This window comes from Canis lupus, chromosome X (assembly GCF_011100685.1).
Source record: "Canis lupus familiaris isolate Mischka breed German Shepherd chromosome X, alternate assembly UU_Cfam_GSD_1.0, whole genome shotgun sequence".
Taxonomy (NCBI): domain Eukaryota; kingdom Metazoa; phylum Chordata; class Mammalia; order Carnivora; family Canidae; genus Canis; species Canis lupus.
The window spans coordinates 102,286,382-102,302,859 of NC_049260.1; the positions used below are offsets into that span (position 1 = coordinate 102,286,382).

Here is a 16,478-nt window from a genome sequence, read left to right on the forward strand (position 1 = left end):
CTGAGCCACCTGGGCTGCCCCCAAGGAAGCATTTTAATGCCTCATTCTTAAATATGGGTAGACAACCAGTAAGTACCAGAAATATGACTAAACCTCCAATGTGGCAGGTGAGAATTCTACCATTGAACCACCAATGCTACTAAACCTCCAATGTGAAAGACCAAATCATTAAAACAGATTAAAAGATCTGAAAGAAAACAGAGACAGTACAGAAAGCAAGTTATTAGAGAGAATGTAATTAGCATTTTCAGAGAAATAAGACAAGAATGTTATAAAAAGTATCATTCAGAAAATATAAATTTTAAAAATAAGACAGCCAAAATTCAGTAAAAGAACAACCCCCAAACCCAAACGCCAAAGTTGAATAAATATCCTATAAAAGGAACTAAAAGACAATACACACACACACACAAAGTAGATGAAGTTATTAGAAATCAATTTCAACGGTACAACTCACCTAATAAAAGTTCCAGAAAAATAACAGAGAAAAAGGAAAGGGGATGTAATCAAAGGAAAAACACAAAAGAAATTCCCAGGTCTAAAGAACATAAATGTCCAGATTAAAAAGGCCTACCAGAACCCAGCAAAATAATCAAGAAAAAAATCTACAGAAGAATACATCATGAGATTTGAAAATGCTGGAGACAGAAACTATCCTAAAATCAGAGAGAGAGAGAGAGAGAGAGAATGAGTAATGCTTTCAAAAGTATTAGTGGAAATAATTTTCAATTTAGAATTCTGTATCCGCCAGCCAAGGTTTTCATCAAGCTTAAGGTATATATTCTTTCATCAAAAATAAAGATCAGGGATCCCTGGGTGGCGCAGCGGTTTGGCGCCGCCTTTGGCCTGGGGCGCGATCCTGGAGACCGAGGATCGAATCCCACATCGGAGCCTGCTTCTCCCTCTGCCTATCTCTGTGACTATCATAAATAAACAAAAAAATTAAAAAAAAAGAAAAAAAATAAAGATCACCAATATCATGCAAAATTTACCCTCCATTCACCCTTTCTTAGGAAGAATCCACCAAAATACGGGATTTCAGAAGGAGGAAGATAGAGAATGCAGAAAACATAACATTCAACACAATACAGAGAAAGTTCCAGGATAATAGCTAGTCAATAGGTCTAGATAACAACCAGCCAGAGTAGAGCAAGAGAACATTATTCCCAGGAGGAATGTCTCCAGGAGACCACACACACACAAAGATCGAAAAATTAAAATGTTAGATTACCTGATCAGTTTTACCGTGTAGAAAATTGAGTTAAGAGGCTACAGAAGGGTGTAAGAAGACTTAGCTATATATTTTAATAAAACTTAGCATATTTAGTCAACTATACTTCAATAACAAATAAAAGAAAATAGCAAATCTTAAAAAATGTAAAATTTAAATATCTGGGTATACACAAGAAAGAGAAAAAGGGAATTTATCCATAACATTAATACCATAGTACTATACTAAACAGTGAACAATATTTGGGAGATGCTTGGAGGGAGGGGTAAGCATCAGTAGACTAAAATCATCTTGTTCTGGGACACCTGGGTGGCTCAGCAGTTGAGCATCTGCCTTTAGCTCATGGTGTGATCCTGGAGTCTGGGATCAAGTCCCACATTGGGCTCCTTGCAGGGAGTCTGCTTCTCCCTCTTCCTATGTCTCTGTCTCTCTCTCTCTCTGTGTCTCTCATGAATAAGTAAATAAAATCTTAAAAAAATCATCTTGTTCCTTGGGAGAAAAATTATTGGATAATGGCAAAAAAAGTTTGATTTAAGAGACAGCAGTATGTGAATGTGTTAAAAATTTATAAATATGGGGATCCCTGGGTGGCACAGCGGTTTGGCACCTGCCTTTGGCCCAGGGCGCGATCCTGGAGACCCGGGATTGAGTCCCATGTCGGGCTCCTGGTGCATGGAGCCTGCTTCTCCCTCTGCCTGTGTCTCTGCCTCTCTCTCTTTCTCTCTGTGTGACTATCATAAATAAATAAAAAAAATAAAAATAAAAAAACAAAAATAAATAAATAAAAATAAAAAATTTTATAAATATGGAAATAACTATTAGAAAAAAAGTTCAACTATTGAAAATGAATGCCTTACAAAAATAGGGAGTAACAGGCCCAGAACACATGCACACCACTCTCTCTCACACTTACCGTTCAAGAAACTGGTTATGTACTTACAATTTTCAGATTATTTCTTTTCAAAAACTATGCATGCATTGTTATGCTTTTTAAAAAGTAATGAGGGGGTGCCTGGGTGGTTCAGCATCTGCCTTTGGCTCAGGTCATGATCTCAGGGTCCTGGGGTAGAGCCCTGCGTTGGGCTCCCTGCTCAACTGGGAGTCTGCTTCTTCCTCTGTCCCTGCCCCTGCTTGTGTTCTCTTTCTCTCTCTCAAATAAAGAAAATCTTTTATTTATTTTTTAAAATATATATATATATTTTATTTATTTATGATAGTCACAGAGAGAGAGAGAGGCAGAGACACAGGCAGAGGGAGAAGCAGGCTCCATGCACCGGGAGCCCGACGTGGGATTTGATCCCAGGTCTCCAGGATCGCGCCCTGGGCCAAAGGCAGGCGCCAAACCGCTGCGCCACCCAGGGATCCCTATTTTTTAAAATATTTTATTTATTTATTCATGAGAGACACAGAGAGATAGAGAAGCAGAGACACAGGCAGAGGGAGAAGCAGGCTCCATGCAAGAGCCTGATGTGGGACTCGATCCCAGGACTCCAGGATCAGGCCCTAGGCCGAAGGCAGGCACTAAACCTATGAGCCACCAGGGATCCCCTCAAATAAAGAAAATCTTTTAAAAAAGTATTGAGGGAGCCCCTAAATATAATAGCAATGAGAACAGATTAAGTGGTACTGGATATATGGAGTGAGATGTGGATGGAGAAACAACTAAAAAATAACAAAACAAAACAAAATAACTCTGGGATTCTGGCATAGAGAATAATCATCTGTTTTTTTCAGACAATAATATCTTTATTTGTTAAATGCAATCATTTCTAAAGGTAATTTTACTAGATTAAATGTCATTTCTAATTTTGACTCAAAATTAGTGTGTGAAAATAGTGATCTGGGGATGGCTTACAAAAGAAACACCTTGGGGCGTCTGGATGGCTCAGTCAGTTAAGCGTCTGCCTTCAGCTCAGGTCATGATCCCGGGGTCCTGAGATGGAGCCCTGAGTCAGGCTCCCTGCTCAGTGGGGAGTTTGCTTTTCCTTGTCCCTCTCCCTCACCTTCTTCCCCACTGTGTGATCTTTCTTTCACTCTCACTCTCTACCTCAAATAAATAAAATCTTTAGAAAAAACCAAGCACCTTAACATATAGGCACTATTCTTTTAAATTTTTTTTAAATTTAATTTCCTCATCTATATAGATATGCCAAAATCATTTCTCAGCATAATGTTGTTTAATGTTTAGTGGTTTACTTACCAAAATACAGAACAAAACAAAAACCTTCTCACTCTTCCAAATGTAACCAGTTTTATGAACTTTCTTGTCTAACTTTATTTATTTTTATTTTTTTAAATTTATTCATGAGAGACACAGAAGAGAGAGACAGAGGCAGAGGCACAGGCAGAGGGAGAAGCAGGCTCCATGCAGGGAGCCCGATGCGGGACTTGATCTTGGGTCTCCAGGATCAGGCCCTGGGGTGAAGGTGGCGCTAAACCGCTGAGCCACCTGGGCTGCCCCTCTTGTCTAACTTTAAAAACACATATACAGAATGGTCTACGTCAAATAATTAAAAGAGTAACTTACAGTTTAGCATTTGCATATTCTGAATACTTGAAAACACCATCCTCATTGTGCCCCCTCGAGTCTTCCTTTGTAGTGTTTCTTCTATCTAAAACATTCTTCCTCCTTACCTTATATTGGCCACGTTATTCAAGTATAGTAGAAGGAACATGAACTTGACATCAAATTGAATAGTTTAAATCTTCATTGCACCATTTCTAATCGTGTGACTGGAGAAATTACTTGAATCTTGTTTTTTCAACTCTATTATGGGTACAATATCTACCTAATAGAAGTGGCAATGTAGACTGAGAAAAATGTTACATAAAATACTAACCGAACCTCAAGCAAATACTCAACAAAATCTTAATTCCCAACTCTTGGTTCAGTTACAGCTTCCTCAATAAACCAGTAGACCTTGTTTTAGCTCCACCTTTTACTACATTGGCATTCTATGCCATGCAGTTCAATATTTACTATATATGATCTCAAACTGCTGTTTCTTTTTTTAAAAAAGATTTTATTTATTTATTCATGAGAGACACACAGAGAGAGAGAGAGAGAGAGGGGCAGAGACACAGACAGAGGAGAAGCAGGCTCCATGCAGGAAGCCTGATGTGGGACTCGATCCTGGGACTCCAGGATTATGCCCTGGGCCGAAGGCAGGCGCCAGACTGCTGAGCCACCCAGGGATCCCATGCTCACTGTTTCTTAAAGTGGATTTTTTTTAAGTCGGCTCCACATCTAATATGGGGCTTGAGCTCATGACCCTGAGATCAAGCGTCAGATGCTCTACCGACGGAGCCACCCAGGCATCCCTCTTGATGTGTATTTCTTAACTGTACACGTTTCATACCAAACTAAGATACAAAGTAAGAGTGAAGAAATTACTTTCTTCTTCCTTTGTATCTCCTCCGATACATGGTAGTCTATTGGATATTGGTAGTCTATTGGATAAGCATCAGCACTTAACATGATAATCAGTGAACTAAGAAACTAGGCAGTCAGGCAATGCCAAATTAAAAAAAAAGGCACATACATACAGATAATAGAAAAATCAATAAATAAAATCTTTAAAAAATATAAAAATCATTTATATCTATGTCAATGCCATAGTCTTGATACCACGTCTGACACATAGGTCTTCCTTATTTTTTTAACTGGGTACTACCACTGTCAATATTTCAAGATAGATTGTTGAGTAAGAAAATTTTAAAGGCACATAATAGCATATATAATATGGTCTTATTTAGAAATAATTTATTTTTTGTCTATGCAGAGAAAATAGTTTGTTATTATGTACAACAAACCAATAATAGTAGTTACCTCTGGAGATGAGAAACACTTCATTTCTACTTTACAGACATTTTTATTATATGTTGTCTTCTTTTACTATGATCATGTATTACTTTAATAAATTTAAGTATTTTTTAAATGTGCATACTTGTTTCTCTCATCTATTCTCATGAAGCAAGATTATCAGTACAAAAGCCACGCATACTAGTATCACTTGCAGCAGCAATACTTACTTTTTGATTGAGAAGGGTTGTCGTTGTCGTCATCCATCAAGTTGCAGAGTCACCTAGGCACCAACACATAACATCCATCAATTTTATGAGTTCCTTTATTCCTTTAACACCAAATATTGAAACATGAAACTTGGGATTCAGAAATCTTTGGGTCTAATTTTGATCTCCAGCAAACTCACCATATGACTCAAGAGAAGACAGCAAGTTAGGTCTTAGTTTTCTGCGCTATAAAATAAAGATACCTACTGTTAGAGTGGATTTATTAAATGTATTCACATTTAATCATTTTCTCCTACAAAAATCTTACCTTTTGAGTTTGATATGTTTGATATACACATGCTACTCACTTAACCTAATTGTAAATGCAAATTTAGCAAATAAAATGTTTAAAGTATTAAGTCTTTATGACTTGAAGAAATCTGATAGATTATTAAATTACAAATAAGTTTTGAAAAGCACCTTTTTGTAAATATGAGTAATTAATTTGTACTACATGTTTTAGTTAATCTCAATTTTGAAATGCTAAAGTGACATTAATCTTTAACCATTACTTATTTTCTGTATTTCAGAAATAAATATTACAGGAAAACACATACAAAAAAGTTTTAGTTTATATATTTTTATTTCTTATTAACACTAACTGCAAGGAAGAGAACAAGGAAGAGAAAATTAGTTGCATAAACTTCATCATAGATTAATTCATTAATTCATTGTCTTCTGTGCTCAAAGTGATATGCTCAGTTCTAGGGGAAAAATAAGATGAATAAATCATAGTCCTTGCCTTTAGTCTAATATATCTATAGTTCTTTGGGCTTTCAAAAAGGCACTTATATTAAACATTATCAATTTTTTTCAATTGCTTTCTTTAAAGCAGGAATTTGTGTTCTGAATTCTTATGCACATATATTCTTTACAAACAAAATAAATGTGTTTTTAAAAACTATTTCAGGGATGCCTGGGTAGCCCAGTCAATTAAGTGTCTTCCTTCAGCTTAGGTCAGAATCCCAGGGTCCTGGGATCCAGTCCTTCACTGGGCTCCCTGCTCAGTGGTGAGTCTGCTGCTCCTGCTCCTGCCCCTGCTCCCTCTGTGTGTGTGTGTGTGTGTGTGTGTGTGCACGTGTGTCCTCTCTCTCTCACAAATAAAAAAACCTATTTCAGTTATAAAACAAAAAAAGTAAAAAAAATAGTCATCAGAAATCTAAAGTATTAGGATAAACAGAGCTGAGCCTTCACATTTGTGTTTATTTTCAGACTGGTAAAAGCAAGCTTTGCTGCTTTTTCCAATTCCAAACTATTTAGACTGAATTAGACTAAAGGAAAAAAACCTACTTTAACTTCAGAAGAAGTTACAGGTATGAATATTTGAATTACTATCACAAGATCTCAAGTGAATCCTGTACTTAAGTAAATTTCCCTGGTTCTGAGATCTGACTATTCAAATATCTTTAACTCAATTATTTGAATAGTTACCATTTCTCCCTAAACAAGAATTAAGGTAATGCATATGTCAAGTGAATAAATACATGTCAATTCTTGCTCAGCATTAAAAGCCTACTGCTACCAGGAACAACAGATTTTTTTTTAAAGAGACACAACTACATAGCCAATGAGGATTCATGTATAACACTTTTTTATTAAATGCTCACATAAAATATCTATTGGCATAAGTAACCTAAAATTAGTATTAAATGTACAAGTAGTTTATATAAGCAAGTCATATCCACTGCCTGTGACTAGAGATGAATTTTGAGGCCTGTAACAGCCACCAAAGAGCTTCAATTGGTACATTTATAAACACTCTAAAAAATCAGAAATCCTCAAATGTCATTAGAATAGTAACTTCATCTAAAGCTGTGCTATCCAATAAGGCAGTCAAGCCCTCCAAAACTATCACCACACACACACACACACACACACACACACACACACAGAAAAAACCTCTCAAGTCATAATTTCAGATTTTTGGTGGCAATGCAAGGAATTATATTGGAGGTCAAGTCACCTGTCAAAGAAATGTCAAAGAAACCCAGCAAAACAAGCAATGGGGACCTTAGAGCTCCCATAATAGCAGCCCCAGAGGGTCTCTAGTTTCTGCAACTCGGAGCTGGCACCAAAATAGGCAGAACAGAAAAGAACTCTCTACTTCAGCTATTGACTCAGATAGAGATACTATGCCCGTACTTAATACACTATTCCTATTGGGGGGGGGGGAATGAATTCCAAGTAACTAATGGAATATAATCCAGTTTTTGGAAACTGCTTATATAAATAATTATAATTACTATTTAGATGTTTTACGGTTTCAGTTTCTATATATTTAAAATTCATCTATTTTTTTTAAGAGTTCAATTCTACAAAATTCTCAAAAATGTTAATAGATCAAAATAGTTAAAATGGTAAATTGTATGTTATGTGCATTTCATACCTACTAGGATGGCTATAATCAAAAAGGCAGATAATAACAAGTGTTGGCAAGGATATGGAGAAATTAGAACTCTCATATGCTGCTGGTGGGAATATGAAATGGTGCAGACACTGTGGAAAATACTTTGGCAGTCACTTACAAAGTTAAACCAAGTTACCATATGACACAGCGATTCCACTCCAAGTAAGAGAGAATTGAAAACATATGGTCATATAAAAACTTGTACACGGGAATGTGCATAGCAGCATTATTTATAATAGCCAAAAGTGGAAACAACCCACATGCCTAACTGATGAGTGGATAAACAAAATGTGATCTACCTATACAATGGAATAATATTCAGTCATAAAAAGAATAAAATATTGATATATATACCATAACATGGATGAACCTTGGGAACATATTAAGTGAAAGAAGCCAATCAAAAAGACCATGTATTCTATGACTTCATTTGTATGAAATGTCCAGAAATGGCAAATTCATAAAGAAAGTACAGTAGTGGTTGCTTAGGGCTGGGAGGGTTGGAGGAGAAGTGGGGAGTAGCTCCTAATGAATATGGGGTTTCTTTTGGGAGTGATGAAATGTTCTAAATTGACTGTCGTTATGGTTACATGGCACTGTGACTATATTAAAACCATTAAACATCGGGGTGCAGGTGTCCCGGCGTTTCATTGCATTTGTACAATGGAATATTACTCAGCTATTAGAAATGACAAATACCCACCATTTGCTTCAACGTGGATGGAACTGGAGGGTATTATGCTGAATGAAGTAAGTCAGTCGGAGAAGGACAAACATTATATGTTCTCATTCATTTGGGGAATATAAATAATAGTGAAAGGGAATATAAGGGAAGGGAGAAGAAATGTGTGGGAAATATCAGAAAGGGAGACAGAACGTAAAGACTGCTAACTCTGGGAAACGAACTAGGGGTGTTAGAAGGGGAGGAGGGTGGGTGGTGGGAGTGAATGGGTGACGGGCACTGGGGGTTATTCTGTATGTTAGTAAATTGAACACCAATAAAAAATAAATTAAAAAAAAACATTAAATTGTACACTTCAAATGGTTGAATTGTATGTTATGTGAATTTTTAAAAGATTTATTTATTTATTTTAGAGAGAGAGAGAGTGCGGGATGGGGAGGGCAGAGAAATGGGGGGAGAGAGAATCTAGATCAGACTTCTGCTAAGTGCAGAGCCCAACACTGGGCTTGATCCCAGGACCCTGAGATCGTGACCTGAGGCAAAATCAAGTTGGATACCTAACCAACTTGAGCCACCCAGGCGCCCCTATTATGTGAATTTTCTTTCAGTAAAGTTGATGAAAAAATAATAAGCTGGTAGGATATAACCCTGGGAGTGATGGAGTCACTATGTGGAGAAATAATGTCTAAGAAAGAAACCAACAAATACCAAAGCCATAAGATTCTGGGGTAGAGGAAGAGAAGGTAGGGTAGGGAAATATTCAAGTTCTGATAATACCATTTAAATACCTGAAGCTAGCCATGCTTGAAGTAGATGATCTATTGAGAATTTTCAGCTTCTTAAAAGAAGGAATAATTGTTTATTTTTGGTTTAATTTACCTTGAGCTAGGTTTCTGGTACTTGCATTCAAGAGCAGTAACACACTCATCAGTGGCTTATTACCCCTATAGTTTTCAAACAGATCTCTGTGGTAAATAGACATATTGCAGATAGCGTGAGAGCTCTATCCAAAACAATATACTTTTTAGCTATCTAAAAATGTTCATATATATAATACAGTCTTATTAACTGCAGTCATTATGCTATACATTACATCCCCAAGACATATCACAGAAGTTTGTACCTTTTGGCTATCTTCACCAAACTCCCCATCCCACACCCCCAGCTCTGGCAACCACCGGAGCTGTATCTAGAAGTTCTCTGTGTCGTTATGTCGTTATGTCTTTTATTTTAAATAGTCCACATATCAATGAGACCATACAGTATTTGTTGGTTTATTTCACTTAGCATAAAGCCCTCAAGGTCCATCATTTTGTGGCTGAATAATAGTCCATTTTATATCTATACACCAAATTTTCTTTATCCATTCATCCAATGATGGACACTAGTTGTTTCATTGTTTTGGCTATTGTAAATAATGCTGCAATGAACATGGGTGTGCAAATATTATTTCGAGTTTGTATTTTCATTTCCTTCGGATAAATTCCCAGAAGTGGAAATTGCTGGATCATATCAGAGGTCCAGTTTTTGTCTGTCTTTACTACTCCATTTTCATCAAGTACTATCAGTTTTACTGCTGCTAGCTAATAATAAACTAAAGAATATAGGAAGAAAATATCTAAACGATAAAATTGCACTAAAGGAAGGAGAAATGACAGTATGGTTAGATATAGAAATGATGGTATTGAAAAGATTCAAATAGAAAAATCTTGTCATTGTTTAGATAGGTATGAAAAATGCAATACAAGTAGGTAGTAACTTTGTTTCATCAAAATACAATACTCAATGTATTAAAGTTGATTCAAATTCAAACCAATTGCATTGGTTTTGTGGTTTTATTTTGTTTTATGATTGTGTAAGAGTTCTAGAAATATTTAATTTTTTTAACATGGTACTGCACTTTTAAAAAGATTTTTATTTATTTAATCATGAAAGACACACACACAGAGAGAGAGAGAGAGAGAGAGAGAGAGAAGGGCAGAGGCACAGGCAGAGGGAGAAGCAGGCTCCATGCAGGGAGCCTGACGTGGGACTCGATCCCGGACTCCAGGATCACGCCCTGGGCCAAAGGTGGCGCTAAATGGCTGAGCCACCAGGGCTGCCCGAGATATTTAATTTTTTAAAGGACTTTATTTGGGGGAGAGAAAGAGAACGAGTTGGAAGAAGGGCAGAGAGAGAAGCAGACACCCTGAGGAGCAGGGAGCCTGACACAGGACTCAATCCCAGGACCCTGGGATCATGACTTGAGCCAAAGGCAGATGCTTACTCGACTGAGCCACCCATGCACCCATCTAGAAATATTTAAACCATTTTAAGTAGGAAGATGAGCCTTCCGCTCAGGTCATGATCACAGAGTCCTGGGATCGAAATTCACTTAAGTCTCCCTGCTCAGGTGAGAGCCTGCTTCCCCGTCTCTCTCTGCCTGCCATTCTGCTTATTTGTGGAGTCTCTCTCGCTCTCTATCAAATAAATAAATAAATAAAATCTTTTTTAAAAAAGAAAATGCTTTCTAATAAGAGAAATCGGTATGGTACTCAAATGCAAGAAACACTGGATTATACCTTGGTTCCTTAGACAATTTCATTGGTATCTAAACAATTAAAACTCTCAAACCAGGTTTTTGGAACAAATCACATACAATTTAGAAGGAAAACTTAGGCTCACATCTTATTTCTGTTTTTTTTTTTTAATTTTTTTTCATTTATTTATGATAGTCACAGAGAGAGAGAGAGAGGCAGAGACACAGGCAGAGGGAGAAGCAGGCTCCATGCACCGGGAGCCTGATGTGGGATTCGATCCTGGGTCTCCAGGATCGCGCCCTGGGCCAAAGGCAGGCGCTAAACCGCTGCGCCACCCAGGGATCCCTCTTATTTCTGTTTAAGAAGTTTTTATATTGTGGGAATTTTTTTTGAAAGTCTGAACACATAAATCCTTGCATATTTTGAGAAAATATTTCTTTAATAACTGTAATAACTATTCTCCCTTATTTTATTTAGGTTTTCAATTTTTTATCTATGTCAACTTTCAGATTTCATCTATTTGTGGAAAATAGCTGACATTATGATTTAAGTTCATTAGCATAACACTGCAAAGATTGCTTATATTTTAAAACATTTTTTGTTAGTTTTGGGGATGAAGCACTATAATAAAATTTACGTTCTGCTAAGTAATTTTTAAAAATATTTATTTATTTGAGAGAGAGCAAGTGAGAGAACACAAGTGAGGGGTGAGGGGCAAACGGAGAGGGAGAAGCGGACTTTCCCCTGAGAAGGGAGCCCAATGTGAGGCTCAATCCCAGGACCCCTGAGATCATGACCTGAACCAAAGGCAGACACTTAAATGACTAAGTCACCCAGGTACCCCACAAAGTAATTTTTGTATCATATTCAGGGTAAAGATTTTACCTATAAGAATATGTTTTTATTGTAATTCATACATAAAGAGCATAACCTGCAGAAAAGACTAAAATAATTGACTTTTCAAAGCCAAATTATATAATAAAATATTTTATATAAGTTTCATAAGATATTCTATAACCACTAATTACTAAAGCAACCTCAGGAAATATTATTAGTTAATTCACATTTATAGGAGTTAAACTTACCCACTATGGAAAATGTCAAATAAAAGAGTAGAGTATAATAATGAAAACACTTGACATAGGAGCTGAATAACAGGATTTTCAATCTACCACTTTCTGATTGCCAAACATAAAGGATGTTTAATCGACCTCTCTGAGCTTAGTTTTACTACCTGTAACATAAAAACAGTAATATCTTCCTTGTAGCACTATTGGGAAGATCAAATAAAGCACAAGAAAATTTACTGTACAGTACTTGGCTTTATTTTGCTCAAGTTTTCCTTCTTTACTGGAAGTCATGCAAGTTGATGAATGTAAGCGCTACAAAGAAAATACTCTAGTTCATATAAAGAACTATAAAAGATACTGTTACCAATAAAGTATACCATATCAGTAGTTCTCAAGCTTTGTGGTCTCAGGACATCTCAGGACTTCTTTGTAGTCTTAAAACTTGAGGACACAAATGAGCTTTTTTGTTTATATGGAGATCTATTGATACTTACCATATTAGAAATTGAAAATGAGAAAAAAGTTCAATATGTATTATTTAAAGTAATAAATCCATTACATGTTCATATAAATATTTTTAATGAAGATAACTATTTTCTAAAACAAAAAATTCAATAAGAGTGGCATTGATTTATTTTTGCAAATGTCTTTAATACCTGTTTTAATAAAAGATAGCTGAATTATTTTTATCAGTTTCTGAAATGTATTTTTTCTAAATATATACAAATAAATAAACCATGTTTCAATCCTTGTTAAATAACTAATAAAGTTGACTTCACTATTTTTATGAAAATTATTTGTAAAATGACTTAAAATATAAAAAATAAAGTAAAAATGGTCCATTTTATCCAGATGATACAGTGATCAATACTTTCCTTGACATAGTGAGAGTTAATAAAACCACTCCTTAAAAGAAAACTGCTTTGCAGAGAATGAATCAAAAACACATTTTTGATACAAATCATTGAGTAAACCACATCTTCCTGAGTCATTATTTAAAATCTGATGAAAACCAAACATTTTTAAGTCCTTCTCTGAAGCAGGACAGAAAAAATTATTCAGGATTATATATTTAATGAGTGAATATATCATAAATATTTCTGTTCTTTGAAAAGTTACTTTTTAAAAAATATTTATTTATTTATTTATTTATTTATTTATGAGAGAGAGAGAGAGAGAGAGAGAGAGAGAGAGAGAGAGAGATAGATACAGGCAGAGGGAGAAGCAGGCTCCACGCAGGGAGCCTGACATGGGACTCGATCCCAGGTCTCCAGGATCACGCCCTGGGCTGAAGGCGGCTAGGCGGCACTAAACTGCTGCCCAAAAAGTTACTTTTGAAATAACAAGCTATGTTTTCAGTAGAAGTTTCCTATATCCTCTCACTAAAATATGTATTACCTTCTATTCACAAAAATCACTTCTCATCTAAGTATTTTTCCTGTACAATTAGTATAACAACAGCAACAAAAATTTTTTGGTATGGTTCTAAATGTCCTCTGGAATTAAAAAAAAACCAAATGGGAGAGAAGCAGGGGTACAGAATTATATACTCTTTCCACTTAACTCTCCTTTTCTACCAAAAAAAAAAAAAAAAAAAGCCGGTGCTGGGTAGTAAAACATTGTGCTGAAAAAACCAGATTGGACTAGAAAACGTAAGTGAGGAAAATGGGTTGAACAGGGACGCTGAAATTTGGAGCCCTTCAACATCATAACTACTTTTGATGGAAGAATGGGCTATTATTCAACTTTTCTTTTTTTTTTTTTTAAAGATTTTTTATTTTTTTTAATTCTTATTTATTTATGATAGTCAGAGAGAGAGAGAGAGAGAGAGAGAGAGAGAGGCAGAGACATAGGCAGAGGGAGAAGCAGGCTCCATGCACCGGGAGCCCGACGTGGGATTCGATCCCGGGTCTCCAGGATCGCGCCCTGGGCCAAAGGCAGGCGCCAAACCGCTGCGCCACCCAGGGATCCCTATTATTCAACTTTTCAATATGTTTGAAAATAGTAACGGGATTAGTTAAATACGAAAAAGTTGAGAAGATATGAAGCCTTAAAAATGAAAACATAAAAAGGAAAGGGGGATTGAAAAATATCTCATGTATTTTTTTTAGATGAGTGTCCTTGCTTACTCTCCTTGACCACCTCATTCCCATGAAAAGTAGGGCATAACAGTGAACTGAGCATTGGAGGAGTCAGAAGACCTAGGTTCAATAACTGCTTCTATCATTTCCTATCCAAGTGGCCTCAGGGAAAGTCTTCTCCTTGAGGCTATCTCCTCACCTTCTAAACAGTTCTACCAACCCTCCACAGCTCACATTAAAAGGAACGTTTATCAATGAATATACAAATGAAAGACGCAATTATAGCGGGATTTGTACCGAAGTTAAAGCACCAAGGGCACACACTCCTAACTTATAAGCAAACCAGTTCCCTCATAAGCTCAGTAAAGCTCTGTCTCCTTAAGAGACAACTTGAGTTTTTACAGTAACCCCCAAAACAGGACATCTCACAAATGCTTAGAGGAGACTTTTGTAGTTTGAAACTCTATTTCTTGGTTTCAATTTTATGTTTAATGGCCCTAAAAGACATTAAAATTCAGTCCAAACGTGAAAACAATAAAGGCAGAATTTAAGTTCACAGATTAAAAAAAAAAAAATCTTTGCAAACAAAGAGAATCCCTTGGATGAAGATCTCCTGTGCTAGCAGAAGCTAGGTACACTTGATATTTTCTTCTATGATTTCTCCTTTAAAAAAGCATTAAAACTGAGATAACTTAAGAGGAACTTCCTCTGTGTCTAGGGAAGGATAAAATCTCAAAATGAAATAATTTTTTCCATCTCAGCAAAACGTGCAAAGCTCCCTGCTAGAAAATTACGTATCTAACTCCACGTTTCTCCTTAGGGCTCTTCTCTTCTAGACAATAACTGAATGGAGCACGATTTCTACAATGTGCAGCACAGTCCCTTTGCCAAGAACAAGGGTATCAGCACTGAATGACCAGTAACCTGGATGAGGAAACCTGTACTGAAAGGAGGGGCCTAAGGGACCCAGAAGCCAGAAAGTTCGGAACCTTCTCTGGTCTCTTAAGACTGAAGAGACTTGAGGGTGGGCGGGTCTCGCCAAATATTGGTATCAAATATACAAAAGACCAAAGGGAGTTGTCTTGAGAAAGAAGAGCCAAAACCAAGCTGAGGACTGACAGACGCATAGGCCCTGCGTGGTGAGGAGGCAGCGGTGGCGGCGGCCCGCCCGGCCACGGCCTGAGCGGGCGGCCTGAGCGGGCCGCCAAACCCTGCCGCCGAGCAGCTACCTTCTCGAGATCCCTCCCCCGCCGGGGCTGGCGCAAGATGGTGGCCCACCCGCCACCGTGCCGCCAAGTTCGTCCCCTCCCCCGCTCCCTGGGCGATCCTAGCAACACACACCAGCATCCAGACCCTCAACCTGCCCCCCTCAGAGCCGAGCCGGCGCGGCCACCCTCAGAGCAATGAGGCCTTGGCCGTGTGGCGGAGCCGCTGCCTGCATCAACGAGAAGCAGGCGGGGGCGGGGGATCACTTACCGCGAGCTGTGCAGGTCGCCCTGACTGAGACTCGAAGGAGGAGGAGAAAGAGGAGGAGGAAAGGGAGGAGCGCGAAGACACTAGGCGGCGGCCACAAAAACAGTGGCGGCCTCGGCGACTCCCAGCGCGGAATGAGCGCCTCAGACCACGGCAAAAGTATATAACTACGCGCAGTGCCTCATGGGTAGACGCCAGCTCCTCCCCGCCCCTGCACATCCGGGTTTCTTTTCTAACCGACAGTGGAGGGTGGCGCGCACATGTGCGTGGTCTTACACATTCTCGAAGGCAAAGGTACTCTTACAGTGGGCCGTGGGACTTGAGCTGCTGGCAGAGGGCCAGCATTAAAGGTCCCACGGTGTTGCCAATCTCCTCAGTGAATTCAATGTTCAACCTGAGTTGCAATCCTGAAATTTGGGCTGCACACTATGAAGATGTGTATTCAGAACGTCTTTTTATGTAAGAGATAGAAACACCAATAAAAAGAAATATTGTACCTGAGAGGCAAAGACATAAACCAGATGAGTAAAAGGAATAAAAGATTATTTAGGTTATTGGTTACTTTCATCAAATTTGTTTTAAATAATATAGCTTCGCTTGCAACTCTGTTATTCCTGTCATAAAGATGTCTATTATGACATAATAACTATTATGTTATTAAAATGTTAAGAAAAGTATACATTTACCAAAGAAAAACCAAAACCATGTTCCAAGATACTGCTTGCACAAACACTCTCTAAACACGTTGTGTTCTGAACAGTAAAGAAAGTTTCTTCTCCCAATAGACCTTCAGAAGGTCTATGGCACTAGTTGCCCCATTCTCAAATTACCCAGACTTAAAATCTTAACAGGTACACAAATTCAGTCGCTGAATCACACCAACCTGCAGCCTGCCCACCATCTCCTTTGGCACAGACATGAAATTTAAGACTTGCAAATCTATA

General features: G+C 37.6%; 1 protein-coding gene across 10 annotated transcripts in view; it reads right to left on the reverse strand.

The window, feature by feature from the left end:
• The window catches only part of ZNF280C (zinc finger protein 280C), an 80,545-nt gene extending 64,849 nt beyond the window's left edge, over window positions 1–15,696 (reverse strand). For 8 of the 10 annotated variants that reach the window (XR_005386442.1, XR_005386441.1, XR_005386439.1 and 5 more), the window contains exons 1-3: window positions 15,538–15,696; window positions 5,443–5,488; window positions 5,264–5,316 (exon numbers count right to left, since the gene is read on the reverse strand). Coding sequence is in view for 2 of the 10 variants with exons in the window: in XM_038588291.1 (XP_038444219.1) it covers window positions 5,264–5,300 (37 nt within the window). In the remaining 8 variants the exon portion in view is untranslated. The remainder of the gene's footprint in view (window positions 1–5,263; window positions 5,317–5,442; window positions 5,489–15,537) is intronic. The other 2 variants (XR_005386440.1, XR_005386443.1) reach the window with 2 other exon arrangements.
• Between the last annotated feature and the right edge of the window lie 782 nt (window positions 15,697–16,478).